The sequence below is a fragment of the Callithrix jacchus genome, chromosome 5, assembly GCF_049354715.1.
Source record: "Callithrix jacchus isolate 240 chromosome 5, calJac240_pri, whole genome shotgun sequence".
NCBI lineage: Eukaryota > Metazoa > Chordata > Mammalia > Primates > Cebidae > Callithrix > Callithrix jacchus.
Genome location: NC_133506.1, coordinates 101432923 through 101450892, shown reverse-complemented (window position 1 = coordinate 101450892; position 17970 = coordinate 101432923). Strand labels below are relative to the sequence as shown.

Here is a 17970-nt window from a genome sequence, read left to right as displayed (position 1 = left end):
ATCACACGTTGGTGTGACCTGAAAACTACTTAGTAGATGTAAGTCATTCTTTCTCAGTCTGCCATTTGCCCCCAAACAGTGCCTGATTTGATATTGCTTTATTCTTCCACCTATGGTATGGACTGGATAATTCCTTATCCAGTCATTTAGTTGCCTAAGAGGAGAGGAGAGTGTGCAGGGGCTTTAAGTAACTGCCAGCAAGGTCTTCATTCTGGGAAATAAATGCATCAGAGGTTTGCTTCACCACATCCGGGTAATACCACAGGCTTCCGGCTTGTTATGGGACCAAGTGTTCCTTTTCCATGTCTAGTGGAGCTTTCCTTGGTTCAGCTATAATAATCATTGCCTGCAGATGACTTCATTTTACATCCAGTTATTGATAGGCAGGAAAGATGGCAAACCTTGCCTACTCTTCTTGCTTATGAAAGAAGTCTTCTTGATGAAAGAAAGGGTCCCCAGTGAACGTACAGGGTGTTCTATGCCCTTCTGCTGGTACACCTTTATACTCAGTGTAGCACCTTCAAAAGCAAAGTTTTACTTCAAAAGTAAAATTTTTCAGGATTCCCTCCTTGTACTTCTCCATGCTCCACCCTTCTCTTTGAAGAATGTATCGATTTTTTTTTTAGCATCTTCTTTCAATTTGGCCCAAGTTTTCTTTTTTTGGATGACACTTCTCAAAGTTTATGGTATGAAGTTGGAATCTTTTCTTGGTTTCAGGGTTGATGGCATGTTCTTTGTTATTTTTACATTTGATATTTGTTAATCTTACACAATTCTGTGGGAAGGGAATTTTGTGAACCTGCAGTTATATCACCAACTTTATCAGAAGTCCCTTAGGCTCTATTTTTTTTTTTAACATCAAAGGATAAGCATTGAAAACTACAGAGGAAGATGATTTTACAGGAAAAATGATTCATGCATTTTTCCTCATAATCTAAGTGTATTTGGTTTAAATAGATATGTTTCCATAAAAGTTTGTGTGTATGTGTGGCAGAAGGGTTGTTTGTCGGTTTTGCTGCCAAGAGTCTGCAGGTTTGGAATTTAAGGTATAAGACAGATTTTCTTGTTTTCGCTCTCTGTTTAAAGCAGCTTAAACTGTTGAGTTTTTCAGGAGTCATACAAAGCTTACCTCTGTAAAGGACTCTGCCTGATGACAGAGCTTCAGAAAGCAGAAAATTAAATGTTATATAAAAAACAAGTGCTTAATACTTATTTGCATATGCCTAAGAGGTTCAACAAACAACAAGGGAGGCAAAGGCGGCCCTGCTTCTAACAATATTAACACAAAAGCAGAACCAGCCAGATGTAACGCGCTTTAGGATATGAGGCCAGAGGAGCGGGAGCCAAAGGACGCATGCTGGGACCTGTGAGGTGAAGTCAGCAGAGGATATCGGGTAGAGAGCAAACTGACAGAGAAGCAAGTGAGGGACCATTTCTCAGGAAAGAGGACAGCAGCAAACAGAGAGGCCTGCTCGAGGGAACAATGGAGGTATAAACAGAAGATGCTGGCACGGCATTGCACACATCCTTGAAACTGAGGTGCCAATTCTCAACACAGCGGCCAGAGTGATCCTTTTAAGACCACAGTCAGATCATGTCACTTCTCTGCTCAAACTCTGCAGTGGCTCTCCTTTTCCCTCAGCAGAAAAGCCAAAGTCCTTCCCATAGCCTCCATGGCCCCATAAGGTCTGGCACTGTCTCCTCCCCACCTCATCTCCCGCTGTCCTCTCCCCTGCTTGCTCCTGCCACACTGGCCTCCCTGCTGGACCTGGCACAGGCCAGGCACCCTCTTATCTCAGGGTCTTTGGGCTAGTTGCTCCCTCTGCCTGGAATAATCTGCTCCCAGCCATCAGATGGCTGATTTCCTCACCCTCTGCCTCTTTGCTCAGCTGTCACGTTCTCAAGGGAGGCCAGCCCTGGCCTTCTTATTTAACAGTTCAACTTGTTTCCACTCCCACCTCCCAGGACTCTTGATACTCCTTACCATGCTCTGCTTTTCTTCCCCCCACCCCCAGCACTCAACCCCTTCCAACATACCATCTAACCTACATATTATGGTGTTGATTACGCTCGCTTGCACTAGAATTTAAGGGTTACTAGGCTGGGACTCTGTCTGTTTTGCTCACTGATGTATTTCCACTGTCTGGAACAATGTCAAGGATCTAGTAATTAGTCGATAATATTTGCTGAATGAATAAATGCATTCTACTTCATTTTCCAAGCCTGATATTGAATCTTTCACGTTGGCTATCATGTTTTCCATCTTCAAGAGCTCATCCTTGCTCTTGTAATATTTCTTTTAAAAGTATGTTGGGCTTACTTTACGAGTGCAACATCTCATGCCGCAAGTATATGACTTATGGTTTTATTTTTTCCATTGTTCCTTGTATCGCACCTGTTACCTCTAAATCCCCCATTCTCCTATTTGTCTTAGTCTTGGCCTTGCCCAAGGCCTTCCTCAAATGCATAGGGATTGTTGGCCCTCCACTCACACTGCAGGGTGAACAGCGCTTGGAAGCTCTGTGGAAGTGCTTCGTGGATGGAAAACTTCACTATAGGGTGATTAGGCTGGGACTAGCCATCTGTGGGGAACCCCAGAATGTCAAGATCATGAAGTGTTTCCTTTTCCTGCCAGAATCCTCAGAGTGAAGGGGCCTGGGGTGAGTGGTGGGGGGAATCTTACTCCTCAGTATCTACACTTTCACTTAATATCCTTGGTCTCAATATGGTACCTGACTCCTCTCCTCCACTGAGCCTGATGTCCCCAAGCTCAGAACTTCTCTAAGTCCTGTTCAAGTTATTCAGACAGGAAACTTCTTGCCATCTATCAGAATGAGGCTGAGGTTGTCCCTTAGCTTTGTGAGGTCTGGGGAGAGACCTAGTGTCTAATTCCTCTTTACACAGATTTTAACCAACCTCCTCTTTCAGGGCCACGCCTCATCCATACCTACAGAGGCACCCAGTCCTTCCCAGTCTGGAGTCTTTCTCCAGCCCTAGGGTCAGTTGAACTGGCTTGTTTGCCTCGTTCTCTGCAGGCACTTGCCTGGGGGAGTAACCACTCATTTACTTACTTCTAAACCTATGTTGACACCTCTTGTCTGCTGTTGTTTCCACTATGGTACTATTTGTCCTTGTGAGTTTATCCAGTTTTTATTCCTTTTCTGCTCTTTTCGGGATGTTCAGAGTGAGTATAAACACAACTGTCATGTTTAACCACGTTTCATAATGCCGTCTTAATTCCACCACTTTTTCTTCTGGTGCATACTTCTTCAGTGGTCAGATGTTTCAAAGCAACATCTAACAGTCATTAAGTACAAAATAAACTTTGCAAAAAAAGTAGGATTCTAGGTTATACTCTATTAAGACGTAGGGCAATTACGTATCTTCCGTTCAGTCCCAGAATCAAACACAGGTCAGCTTTCCTTTTTCTCCTAGTTCCCCATGTTTTGTTTTTTAAAATTCTAGTCATTGTGGGCGTTGTGGCTCCTTCTGTGTTGTTGTCAATACAAATCCTACTTCACAGCCCCCTGATGCTCTGAATCAGACATTCTGTTGGTTTCCACAAATAGAATCCATCAATGTTTCAGCTCCCAGCTTCTCAGGTCCTCCATGCCTAAGGACAATTTTTAGAATCTCTTTCTTCCATTTCTACCTTTAAGTTCCCCATATGATTATTTGGGCAGAGTGCTGACACCTTACGGTTGTTAAAAAGTTGTGGTAGAGGAGAGTTTATGTAAATAATGAACTCTGGTTGAATGAACGCTGAGCAAATTGTAAATATACCAAATTTTGTATGCACACATTACATCAAATTTGAATATGACAGTTATATCCAATTTGGGGTATTTCATGATTGACTGATGAAGGGTGTGGCCCCTTCTAAGAGCTATTTTAAAGGAAAACTCAAGACAGAAAAATCTTTCTCAGTTATTCCTTTTCCATCTCTATAAGGGACAAAATAAATAAAGACCTGATGTGCTATTTTTAAAATGCTGGTGCTCATGTTTTTACCAGAATAGCAGGTTAATATGTATCAAGAAGAAAATAAAATCCAGTGTATAGACTTTATAGGCTCTTAGCATAATTCCTGACACAAAATTCCTTAGTTTTACAGATAAATTAGTAAAATTTTAGAAGACATAGGGGAAATCTAAGACACAAAAACAAATCTTTAGTCAATAAACAAATGTAAAATCATTGAAATGAAGATACACATACAAAAAGTACATGTGAGTCTGATCATTACAAGCGACCCTGATAAACCTAACTACTGCAGGTGGTGGTATTGGTATGTGCTTGGTGGAACATAATTTAGAAGTGACCACCCCTGAGCTGCCTTACCTTGGTCTGGGAGACTAACTTGCCGAGTTACTTGACCTGTGAACCTTCGTTTAGGACATGCCCATTTTATATATATGGCCTTGTCCAGGTCCATTAACCCTGCAGTTTTTTAGTGTACACAATTGCTGCCTATGAATGATTTCTTCACTATGATGATGACATGATCTGACAGCCTCATTATAACTGTAACTTCAAGAAGTAATTGAACCTTTTGGTCAATTACTATCAGAAGAACAGCCCAATAGCAACACTATTGCAACCAAATTGCTATTATTTTGCAGACAAATGAAAATAAAATTACTCCAGATAATAGGTTAAGTAATTCTGATGGACCTTCCAGGATTCAATCTTGTAAACACTTTGTGGAGCTGTAGGAAAGCAACTGTTCTCTTTTGTTTGGTTTTGTTTGCTCAAAAGAGAAGGTAAAAACTTGGTAATTCATCTTAAAAATCTCTCAAGTCAAGAGTATCTTTAAACTGCATTTTGATGCAGAACTACAGAGTTTTGATCAAATGTTTGAGCGACTGAGCAGATCCAAAGTGGTGTCTGAAAATATTTCAGCTTTTTCAGGAGACTCCAACAGCTTCTACCATCCCCAGATCTACCTTGGTCTGATACTGAGGTGGCTTACCACCTGGTAAAGAGTACAGGTCAGGCTTTGACCTTGTGTGACAAACGCCTAGGATTCAAAACAGATAGTACTACTTAAAAATAACAGATTATTATTTTTATAATAATACATATAAATCTTTATAGAAGGATTCTAGACTGGAAAGGACTGGGTGCCTCTGTGGGTAGAAATGAGGGGTGGTCCTGAAAGAGGAGGTTGGTTAAAATCTATGTAAAGAGGAATTAGACACTAGGTCTTTCCCCAGACCTCACAAAGCTAAGGGACAACCTCAGCCTCATTCTGATAGATGGCAAGAAGTTTCCTGTCTGAATAAATTGAGTATACATTTGCTTTAGGTGTTTGAAAATGATTTCAATTTTGACTAATTCTTTAGATTCCTGAAATAATTGATATTTGAAAGGACCAGCTAAAGGTATACCCTACCATTGATTTCACAGAGTTCTAAAAGTATATTCTGGAACACAGGGCTTTTGGAATGCTCCCTGAAAAAAAGGTTCCATTTTTCAGTAAGTTTGGAAAAGCTGCATATTGCAGTTCCTTTGTGGAGATTCATGGTGTATATGAACATATTAGATGCTCTGAGAATTTCTATATAAATCTACTTTATTAGAATTGGAAAAATAAAACATAGTTGACTATAGATTTCTTTGTACACAGACTACTAACTTTGAAGGGGATCAGGATATGCCACCCAAAATTATACCACTTTGGAGTAAGGATTATTTTGAGCTAAAGACAACTAAGATACAGTAGATGCAGGAAAAGCTCTCTGCCCTTCTCCTATTTGCCGATAAAGCATATATTTCTCATGAGAAAAGCACCCTCTCCTTGTACTAGGAAGACAAGAACACTCTTATGACCAGAGAGGAGGAGTTCACATCCAGATGAGCTATATAAATAGGTCTTACTAAAATAACCTTTACCGTCCATTACTTCCTCTCATGCAGTTTCTAGTCACCTTCCCACAATTTATTGGCTCTAGAAACCCAGATCCCCTACCTCATGGCCAGACACATTTTTATTGCCTTTCTTTAAAATGGTAAATTCTTTTCTGTGAAGTTCTGTGCATATAAAATACTCACATCAGTAAAAGTTGTATGCCTATTCACCAGTTAATCTGTCTTTTCTGAGTTAAATTTGCAGGCCCCAGGCACTGAATCTAAGCAGGTAGAGGAAGTTTTTTTCCTTCTCTACAATTTCCAAAGAACCAGGTTCTTTCCTTTTGGGAAGCAATGAAATGAAACAAAATAAAAGAATTATTCAAATAATAAGATAAATAGTAATTATACCAGAAAACCTACACTATGAAAAGCTATTATGTATAAAACTTACGTTAGTTAAAAGTCAAAGCAAAAAGGGAAATGGGGTATTTTATACTTTATATACATTTTATTAAGCTAATAAAAGGCATATACATTTGTCAGGAAAGGTAATTTCTTTTTTTCTGTTTTTTCATTTTCTTTTTTTAAGATGGACTCTCACTCTGTTGTCCAGGCTGGAGTTGCAGTGGCATGATCTTGGCTCACTGCAATCTCCATCTCCCAGGTTTTAGAGATTGTCCTGCCTCAGCCTCCTGAGTAGCCTGGGATTATAGGTGTGCACCACCATGCCTGGCTGATTTTTTTTTTAATTTACAGATGGGGTTTTGCCATATATGCCAGGCTGGTTTCGAACTCCTGACCTCAAGCAATCTGCCCTTTTTGGCCTCCCAAAGTGCTGTGATTATAGGCATGAGCCACCGTGCCCGGCTGAAAGACATTTTCTTAAACTGAGTAAACTTACAGAAAATAGTATTGTATCAGCATTAATTTTCTGATTTTGATAATTATACTATGGTTACAGAAGAGAATGCCCTTGTATTTAGAAAATATACAATGAAATATTTAGGAGTAAAGGGGTATTACATCTGCAAATTACTCTCAAATAGTTCCAAAACCAATTGTATGTGTACACACAAATAGATCTGTATACATAGATATACACATATATAGATTGAGAGAGAGAACCAAAGAACAAGTATTGATACAATATACTTGTATTGTACTGTATACAAGTATAAAGATACTTTATACTTTAAAATATGTATAAAGTATAAAATACCCCATTTCCCTTTTTGCTTTGACTTGTAACTAAAGTAAGTTTTCTACCCAAATCCTGGGCAGACATGGGTGGGTCCCCAGTGCAACCCCACCTACAAGCCAAAGCCAGTTTAAAGCTGAAGGCCAAGCAACAAGTCAAATCCATGGATGAGACTGAGAACTTGTCTTCCCATCTGGCGTGCTTTCCTTTGATTTTGCCCCATCCTTCACCTATTTTACATATATACCTACCCTTGCCTGTTTTTATACCACATCCACTTTTGACTGGTGCCTTTGTTTTAATCATTTTTGCACACTCACAAACCAATTAGCACACACTCCCTTATCCTATGCCTATAAAAGCTCCAGACTCAGCCATACTGGAGAGATGATCTGATCCTCTTGTCCCCTTTCTGCTGAGAGCTGTTCTGTTCTTCAATAAAATTCTCTGCCTTCACCACCCTTCAATGGTCAGCATGACCTCGTTCTTATTGGATGAGGTCAGGAGAAGAGCTTAGGACCCCCCAAATGTGGGTATTCAGAAAGGCTGTAACACTGACCTTCTGCTTGTGTCAATGGAGGGCAGCTACACCACATAAGAGAAGCAGCAGTGGTGCTGAGCTGGCCCCAGAGCCACACCTGTCCCGGAGCTGCAGGCCAGAGCAGAGCAAAAGGCTGACTGAGCTGCTAACACACCACTGTTGGTCAGGCTGCAGATGGCCAAACTAAAAGAGCTAACTGTAATACCCCCTCTGGGACTTTGGGGTCTTAGGCACCCCTGCCTGGGCATCACTGCATTCCCCTAGGTGTGATATACCTGGCCTGGCCATGGGCCCCACATGGAGCTTGCTCCTATGTTGGCACTTAGAATGTCTGGCCAGACCCCACGCTTGGTTGCTCATGCGCTCCCTCCTGCCAGGGGCTGAGTGCGGTGGGCTGAGTAGATGGGGTGTCCCTGCCACAAGTCCAGCAAAAGGGCCAAGAAAAATCCTGTGTCAATATGGTAAAGCAAATATAGTAAAATGTTAACATTTGGGTCATTGGGGTGAAATGTATATGTACAGAAATTCTTTATATTATTCTTGAAACTTTTCTGTAAATCTAAAATTCTCAAAATAAAACAACAGCTATCTCTAAGGGATGGTGAAGAACAACTGCACAATGTATTTTTAACAATTTTACATAAGCAAGAGTGATCATTGTACCTTTTTTAAAAATTTAAATTTTGCTCTAAGGAGTTTGTTGTACTTGTGCTTTCTGAATATTGGTGAGTATATACAATAAATTGAAAATGATGGCAATTTTATGAGTATGTAAATTAGTCCACACTAATTTTAAAAACTGGAAACATGTTTAAAGGATGCTAAGTTAATTCATATGTTAACCTATGCTGAGTTATACATAAAGGCAGTGCCATGTCAGGCCATATTAGAGCCTGAGGCAAAAGAAAAAAGCTCAAAAATATGGATCCCGTCTTTATTTAAATTTTAATCTTTTGTTCACCACAGATTTTTTTGCATTAATTTTGGATTTTTAAAAATATTGCATGAACATAATATCGATCCTGACCACATTTTGGTACCTCCTTAAATTTTACATCTGAATCCTGGCCCTGTATAAGGAAACAAAAATTATACAACAAACCTAGTATGGTATTTGGCAGACCGGAGGAAAGGAAGGGAGTGAATGGCAGTCATGTGCTGGGCTCGTACTAGGGAACACATGTGATCTCATTTTAAGTCTTCCACTAGTTCTAATAGGCAGATGTTTTGAGCATTTTACAAAGGAGAAAGTTTAGGTTCAAAGAGAGTGATATACTTTGGATAACGCAGTAAATGATAAAACTCATTCTGGCTCCAAGAATTGATCAAGCCATCTCCTAAAGGTAACACGCTTAAAGCAGTCTAATAGATAAAAAAGCAATAATGCCTATTATTTAATTTTCTCTCTGAGAAACTTGGACTTGCTATAATAATTAACAGGAAGCTTGGTTTCAAACACAATCCAATCTACTACATTCTTCACATATAGATAGATAATTCCCAATCATAACTTTTTTTTTGAGATGGAGTCTCGCTCTGTCACCCAGGTTGGAATGTGGTGGTGCAATCTCGGCTCACTGCCACCTCCACCTCCCAGCTTTAAGCAATTCTCCTGCCTCAGCTTCTTGAGTAGCTAGGATTATAGGCATGCACCACCATACCTGGCCAATTTTTGTATTTTCAGTAGAGATGGGGTTTTGCCATGTTGACCAGGCTGGTCTCAAGCTCCTGACGTCAGGTGATCCACCTGCCTCGGCCTCCCTAAATGCTTGGATTATGGCCAATCATAAAGTTTTGAATTGAGTGTGATCCCTAATAGCATCAGCACAGTTTTAGTTGTGCTGATTGTTACAGGAGTAGGTTTATAGTAGTCCAAGTATAATAAGGGGCAGAGACATGGCCACTGAGATGAAGGGGGTTTTGCACACTGCAGCTGTTGCACTTACTAGAAGGCAGAGAGCATGGTTTCTTGCCAAATTTTATATATATAGCAAAACTTTTGGCTTCAACCATAGTTACAAAGAAAAAAAACTCTTTTTTTGTTAGTTAAGGCTTTCTTCATTAACTTCTGGTTGACCACTGTAAGGAATTACATAAACATGCTACCTTTGTTTTTTTGAGACAAAGTCTTGCTCTGTTGCCCAGGCTGGAGTGCAGTAGCACAATGTCAGCTCACTGCAACCTCTGCCCCTGGGTTCAAGTGATTCTTGTGCCTCAGCCTCCCAAGTAACTGAGATTACAAGCACGTGCTATCACGCCTGGCTAATTTTTTTGTATTTTAGTAGAGACAGGGTTTCACCATGTTGCCCAGGCTGGTCTTGAATTCCTGAGCTCAGGCAATCTGCCCACCTTGGCCTCCCAAAGTGCTAGGATTACAGGTGCCCCACCAATATGCTACATTTTTAAATAAGAGAATGAAACAGTTTGGGGAAATAGTTTTGAAGGAAGAAAACATACGATTTAAAATTTTGGCAAGAAAATAAAATTGGAATTGATAGCTAAGCTAAGTCAACTTTGTGCTCATAAACAAAGGATAACTAAAAAGTAATAATGATGAACAAGGCTTTGGAAAAATGTAATACTTAAAATTTGAAGAGCTGGGCATGGTTTCTCATGTCTATAGTGCCAGCTACTTGAGAGGCTGAGGTGGGAAGATTGCTAGAGGCTAAGAGTTACTAGCCTGGGCAAAACTGGATAATTGTTTCCACTTTCCAGTAATCTTTTGCATACAGGCCCAATGACACATTAAATGCCTATCAACAATAGTTCTTAATTGTTCTGGGATAATTGGATTTCCATCCAAGTATCAGTTTTGCATCAATGTATGAAATTGAAAATATTTTTGTATCTTTACAAAATACTTGTGTTTGGATTATTTTCCCTTTTGGTTTTTCTTGATGTATAAGATATTAATGCAATGATTAGGAATTTACCCAGAATGTACTGTTTGTTCATTCTACAAGCGTTTGCCAAATGCCCACCCTATAGTACGTGTGGTTTCCTCCGAGAATGCAAAGGAAAACAGGAAATATCTATGATATTCTAGGAAGAACCAAATATGCCTATGAGATAACTGGGAAAAAACTATGACTAATCCCTTAAAAAGTAAGATCTGATCAAATGCCACAACAATGCCAACCACTATGTATGAAGCTTGAATTCCTCAGCTCCAGAGTGAGGCCATTTTAAGGATGTGCAGCACTGCTTTGATGGACAGCTCCTTGACTGGCACCATGTAGGGGTGGAGTGAAACAGCCCTACTTTTGAGGGAGAGGCATTTCCCACAAAATACTGGGGAATCAGGCAATTCAAACTCTATAGGCTTTGGGTTCTTCACTTCTACCCGGAGGATGCAACATTAGATTATTTATAAGAGCATATACCAGCATTCTATCATAATAGCTACTGATAATGAGTAAACATTTCAAAACGTTATTTCAAAGTTTTTTTCTGTTCCAAAGTGCACACAGAACTGATAAACACTATATTTGATTTTCATCTTTTGACTGGTATTACCCTAAGAGAAGGGAGAGAACACATCATTTCACTGGTATGTGCCATGCCTTGTCCTAGACACTTGACATACAGAAAGAACAGGTATTTTTAAAAGCACTTATTCTTGACATTTATTTGTACTGTGCTGCTATATATGTTTCTCTTACTAATAATTCACCATAAAAAGCAGAAAATATATTTGACATCTGCTTCTTTAAATCATACATTAATATTTTCTTGCTGGCAAATGCTTGGTTTTGGGAAACAGTCATTTTTCAGCCCTATGAACTCTGTTTCTATAGAGAAAAGTAGTCCATGTTTCAAGCTTTTGCTAATAGCCTGGCTCTAGCCAGACTGACCAGTGTGCTTCAATGCATCCCAAAATAAATCAGTTACTAGTGCTCACTCTAACAGTGATCCTGGCCAAAGATGCTTTCTGGAAGGGGATTTTAGAATGTTGCAGGGCAGGGAAATCTGGAAAAGGCTCCCATTTACTTAGGGTAAACATCAAATATACTTCTTTTTCATCTTCCTTTCTTAGATTGTAATTGATATAAAGGGGAATGAAAGGGTAAGACGATGTGCATTTATTATGGACACACTTTTTCAACAGTGCAAGTTTAAAGAATGCAAGTTGAACATAACACAATTAACTATGAAGACTGTTACTGGTCATAACTCAATTACAAAAAGAAAAAATAGGGCCGGGTGCAGTGGCTCATGCCTGTAATCCCAGAACTTTGGGAGGCCGAGGTGGGTGGATCACGAGGTCAAGAGATCGAGACCATCCTGGTCAACATAGTGAAACCCCGTCTTTACTAAAAATGCAAAAATTAGCTGGGTATGGTGGCGCGTGCCGGTAATCCCAGCTACTTGGGAGGCTGAGGCAGGAGAATTGCCTGAACCCAGGAGGCGGAGGTTGCGGTGAGCCGAAATCGCGCCATTGCACTCCAGCCTGGGTAAGAAGGGTGAAACTCCGTCTCAAAAAAAAAAAAAGAAAAAATGTATTGCTAAGGGAATACAACTGTGTTATTTGGGTGCATGGTTTATCATAACAGTGGGTAATAGAAGTGATCACAGTAATGAGTAGCTCATGCTGGAATAATGTGATACAGAAAGAAATGTCACTATTATAGAGAAAAACCTAGATAGAGTAGAATGTTGGATATACTCCTGTGATGCTGAAGTTTTATATGGTCTTCACAGTTAATCAATCATGTTATGTTCAATTTGTGCCTATCACTTTGTATAGGCACAAAAGTTGTGTAACCATCTTTATCACTGAAAATCCTACCAGAAACATAATTTTGTGCTGAAAAATCCTATTACCTCATCTATTTTTAAATATTTTATAACGTAAATAAATGTATTTGAAAATTGAGGCTTCTTAGTTATACAGCAGCAATCAAGTCAGAACACATTTCAAATATATGTCAAAAGGAATATGATTAATTTTCAATCAAAATCTATTACTGTTGAATCTGTTGTTTTAAAAATAAACATATCTTCTTAGTTTGTAATTTTTTTGATGAACTATGTATTTCTTTTATTTATTTTCTTTGGGCTTCTATCTTACTGATTTGTATGAGTTCTTCATAAAGTAAGTAAACCATCCTTTTGTCATTGGTGTTTTATATTTATATATATAATTGTATATATATATATATTTATATATATATAATTGTATTTTAGGTTCTAGGGTACATGTAAAGAACATGTAGGATTGTTGCATGGCAACGTGGTTTGCTGCCTCCGTCCCCATCATCTATATCTGTCATTTCTTCCCATGTTATCCCTGTTATCCCTCCCCAACTCCCTACCCTCCACTGTCCCTCCTGTAGTCCCCCTCCACAGACCTCAGTGTGTGATACTCCCCTCCCTGTGTCCATGTGTTCTCATTGTTCAACACCCGCCTGTGAGTGAGAACATGCGGTGTTTGATTTTTTGTTCTTGGGTCAGTTTGCTGAGTCATTGGTGGTTTTATAGTTTTTAGTATGTTGATTATCTCTTGATACTGTTTATGGTATACTGCCACACAGAAGTTTTTTTTTTTTTAAGTTTTATGTAGTCAAATGTACTCATTTTTCTTTTATGCCTGTGTACATTTTTATACAAAACTGACATCATACAATCATAAAATGCCTTGCAATGCTTTTTACTTGATATATCAGAAATACTTTTCCATGTGATCAAGATTCTGAGCAGTCTTGCACTACTCAAATATAAAATTCAGTTAACCAATCCCCTATTATGAGATACTTCTGGTGTTTTCTCCTTTTTTGCAGTTATAAATACAGTAACATTTCAGTAGTATCCTTGAACATAAATTTAAGCACACGAAAGTTCTTAAAACAGAATTGCTGTTATGATCCCTTGGTATTTTAACTGCCACATATTAAAGCCCCCATTTCCAAAATCTACCATGCAAATAGTTTAAAAGAATTAAATAAATTGATGGGATAATGTAGCTCTGATTAAACTGCTTTAATTAGTGTTATTCAACTTTTAAAAATTCATAAATTTTTTCTTTTGTGAATTGTTTCTCTATTTTTTTTGCCCATAACATGTTTATAACTTTACATAATGATCCATAAGGGCACTCTGTAGATGAAAATAAACTAACCTTTTATTACATTTACAAAGATTTCTTAGCATTTTGCCTCTTATCATTTCCTGGCCATGGTCATTGGTTCAGGTCAAAGAAACATGAGGAGTTTTGCTAGGTGTTTCTGAGAAAAACGTTCTCTCCTGTCTGAGAGAATGTCCAAGGACTTCCAGAGGCAACAACACGCCTTGAACCTGGAACCTGTGGCCGCTGAAATTGTCAGCCTCCACCTTGCAACCACAAGAGGGAGCCAGACTTAGAAGGAAGACCACCCAAGAGAAGGTTGAATAGAGAGACTTCCTGTTCTGTGAAATAAATGTGTCACACTCTGTGCCAGTTTGAATTGCATTATCTGTTTTTGCAACTAAACATATTGTGATACAATGGTGTTTTTGAAAAACATAAGTTTTAAATTTTTATGCAGGAATATCTATTAATCTTTGCTTTTGTGAAATCTTTTGCTGCTGCTATAGTTAGAAAGGCCTTCCCTACTTTAAAATCAATTACCTGCCCATACAATTAATTTACGTTTTTGTTAAAACATTAGGGGAATTCAATCATAATGAGCAGAGAGCCTTTATCTTACAATCACTCCATGAATGGCAGGAGATTGTGCTTATTCCAGTAGATTATCCATAATTAAAAATGTGTGGAATGCCCACTAAAGCTCTGGATTCTTTGAAATACAAGTGAGTTTTTAGGTACAGTTTTCTATGTGAGTGGTATGAATCTAGGTCAGCACCTGGTCAGGCATTAAGAAGGGTTAATATTTGAAATCTTTATATATCTCCTCTGAAATAGAGGTGTAAAGAGTCATCAGGGGATATACAGATAGATAACTATATATGTGTAAATGTATAAATATATATAACTGTTATATATATACACACACACACATACACAGGGGAAAATCTATATATTGTATGCAAAAGGCATAAAGTATAAGGAAAAGGGTATATAATATAGTTAATATATTAGTCATAATAAATGAGTGGTTTCATACTTCAGAAATGCATATCTTGATTTCAAAAAACAAATCAGGCAGATTTTCAAATGAACACAAGTATTAGGCTGCCTAAACAGTTATTTCTGTATGTGAATCATGGAAATATTTTAGGATCATCAAAACCTGCCCTTCTTTTTGTTTTTTTTTTCATTCCTCTCAACTGGCTTATGATCAATATTTCATGGAACTCCTCTACAGCCGCCCTCCTGATGCCCTTCCAGAAAACCAAAACCTAAACTCCAGCATAGACATAAACCCTGCTGCACTGAACCTTGAAGAAATGGATGTGTGATGGCATCAAAAAGTAACAGAAGCACAGATGCTATGGTGAAACTGCTGAAAAGGTCTTTCAAATATTCAAGCTCTTTCTTGCAGCCTCCTTATTTATTTATTTCCTTGCTGGAATTCTGCCTCCTTGAACTTTTCCTAGGGTCAAATCCTTCATATGCTATAGATCTCAGCTTAATAGCACCTCCTCAGAGAGGTCTTCCCTGACCATCCTCTCAAAAATACATTCCCTTGTCCTCTGAATGCTTGCCGCACTCAGCATTCTCTTTTCTTCATGACTGTTACACAATTTGTAATTATGTGTTCACTTATGTTTTGTCTCTTTGATGTTTTGTCTTACTCTTTGACTAGAATGTGTAATCCATGAGGACAAGGATTATGTTTATTTATTCCTGTATTTCGAAAGAGTACCTAGCAATAAACAAATTTGCTGAATAAACGATTACTGCCTTGAATAGACTAAATATCTTTATTTGAAGTTTAAAGACTCACTGATCTGTAAAAAGACCCATGGAAGTGTTATATCCAAGGGCTCAGTAACCTTAGGGTATAAGAGTGCTCAAAAGAAACAGCCCATCCTATCACACAACTGCCAGGATGAGCCAAGTAAACTACGAAACATTCAAGGATGAAAATACATGGCGGCTGTCACATAGTTCTCAAGTCTGAAGAGAGTTTCAAATTTACTGTTGATGGTTCTAGAGCAGACTAGCATGAATAAGCAGCAACTTGAAAAACTGTTGCCAATTTGCCAATGAACATCCTGATGCATGAAAAAGTCTGATTTTCAATGAATATTCCTTTTACATACAATTTTCACTAAAAATATAAACTCTTCATTTTAAATAAGCTGGTTCTGTTAGAGTATGAAAATGTGGTTATTCTAAATTAAGTTCCTGCTTCCTATTCATTCTAGTTACAGGATTCTTCATGGAAAATTTCTCTTTATCGTGTTTGTTTTTTTCTTTAGGGGGGAACAGTTAACACCTCAATGTCACTGCATTTTATCAACTGACCAGGGCAAATGTGCACATCCTTATTCTCACGTTTGAAGTCAACAAGATCCACAAAGCAATAAACACTGTGTGTGGTTCCTATTTTCACTGGGCCTGTGAGAATGATCCAATTCCTCTATTATTGGAATGAGAGGGGAAAAAATTAGACTGGGAAATTCTATCAAACTCAAATACTGTATGCTGGTTCTCAAATTAACCCCAAGTAATGCATAAAGAACCAACTCTTTGTTGGATTATTTAGATGAATTAGACATCCAAGCTCATAGGGCAAAGATGACATGAGAAGAAGAGATACTGTAATTAATATAGCTTTGGCTTCAAGACAGCAGCTGGTGAGCAATCTCCAGGTTCACTTCTCATTTTGAGAGAATATCCAACAGATACTCTGTTCTTCCAAAGGGGCAGAAAACCCTTGCTGCTTCTTCATAACTCCATGGAATCCACGGATTAACTAAGCCAGGTAGCCTAAAGGAGTCCTGAAGTTTTCATGTCTGTAGAGGTTTATCCCCTAAATAAAAAATCCTAGAACAGGTTTTCTAGGATTATTAGATTCAGGAATGCATGTATTTAGCCAGACTAAGCCCACAATAGACAGAGCTCCTTAATTTAACCATCAAATAAGAATTATAGAAAACTGTCTCACTAAATAACTTTGATTTTAATTCTAGATTTTCTTCTTCCCCCAAATAAGTATGTTGCTAACTTAGCTTTAAGTTATTGCCATCTACAGATAATCCCCGTGCTAGGTTACATTATAGCCCACCAAACACTCAATTCTTCTTTCTTGACCTCTGTGGGTTACTCATTGATGTGACCTGCTTTGGCCAAGGGGATATAAATGGGATAAACTTGCCCAAACCCTAGATGCATGAGCAAGAAATAAATTCTGACTGTTACATCCACTAAGTTTTAGAGTGATGTGGTAGGGTGAATAATGGTCTTTAAAAAATAGCGAAAATAGCCAACTTCAAATCTCTGCGAATGTTACCAGCTTTAAGTTATCATCATCTATAGATCTGTGGTAGGGCAAAACACACACACACACACACACACACACACACACACTCTCTCTCTCCTCTCTCTCTCTCTCTCTCTGCATATGTGATTAAGTTAAGGAATTTGAGATAGATTATTCTGGATTATCTAGTTGGACTTTAAATGCAATCATATGTATCCATATATATCATTGTAAAACAGAGGCAGTGGAAGATGTAACAACAGAAGAGAAGCCACTGTGACCACGGAGGCAGCCACAAGCCGTGGGATGCTGGCAGCTACCAGAAGCTGGGAGAAGGAATAGATTTTCCCCTGTAACCTTTGGAAGAATCGTGACCCTGCTGACATTTTGATTTTGGCCTGGTGAAACTGATTTCAAACTTTCCTCCACACTGTGAAAGAATAAATTCCTTTGTTTTAAGCCACCAAGTTTGTGATCATTTTTTTTTTGCAGCAGCCCTAGGACACTAACACAGGTGGTCTGTGATATAACTGTGACAATTTTATCTGATGAAAACACAAACCAATAATAATATTAGTATTGATAATAATATGGCCAGGTGCAATGGCTCATGCCTGTAATCCCACCACTTTGGGAGGCTGAGATAGGAGGATCATTTGAGTCCAGGAGTTCGAGCCTGGGCATCAAAGTAAGATGCTGTACAAGAAATAAAAACATTAGATTAGTGTGGTGGTACACACCTGTAGTCCTAGCAACTTGGGAGGCTGAGGCAGGAGGGATCACTTGAGCCCCAGAGGCTGAGGCTGCAGTGAGCCATAATCACTCCACTGTACTCCAGCCTGGGTGGCAAGAGCAAGACCCTGTCTTAAAACACACACACACACACACACACACACACACACACACACAACAAACCAAACCAGTAAATACATAGGTACTTATAAAGTATTCAAATTCTGTCAAATATATTAACTTATTTAATACAACTATACTATGAAGTGAGTACTATT

General features: G+C 38.6%; 1 protein-coding gene across 9 annotated transcripts in view; it reads right to left on the bottom strand.

The window, feature by feature from the left end:
- Positions 1–17970, bottom strand: part of MYO1D (myosin ID) — a 386402-nt gene that overhangs the window by 167175 nt on the left and 201257 nt on the right. The window contains exon 17 of one of the 9 annotated variants that reach the window (XM_078373850.1): positions 6030–6191. The exons of the other annotated variants lie outside the window; for them this stretch is intronic. Coding sequence (XP_078229976.1) covers positions 6132–6191 — 60 coding nt within the window. The 3' untranslated portion in view covers positions 6030–6131. Of the gene's footprint in view, positions 1–6029; positions 6192–17970 lie in introns of those variants that run through there. 9 annotated transcript variants of the gene reach the window in all.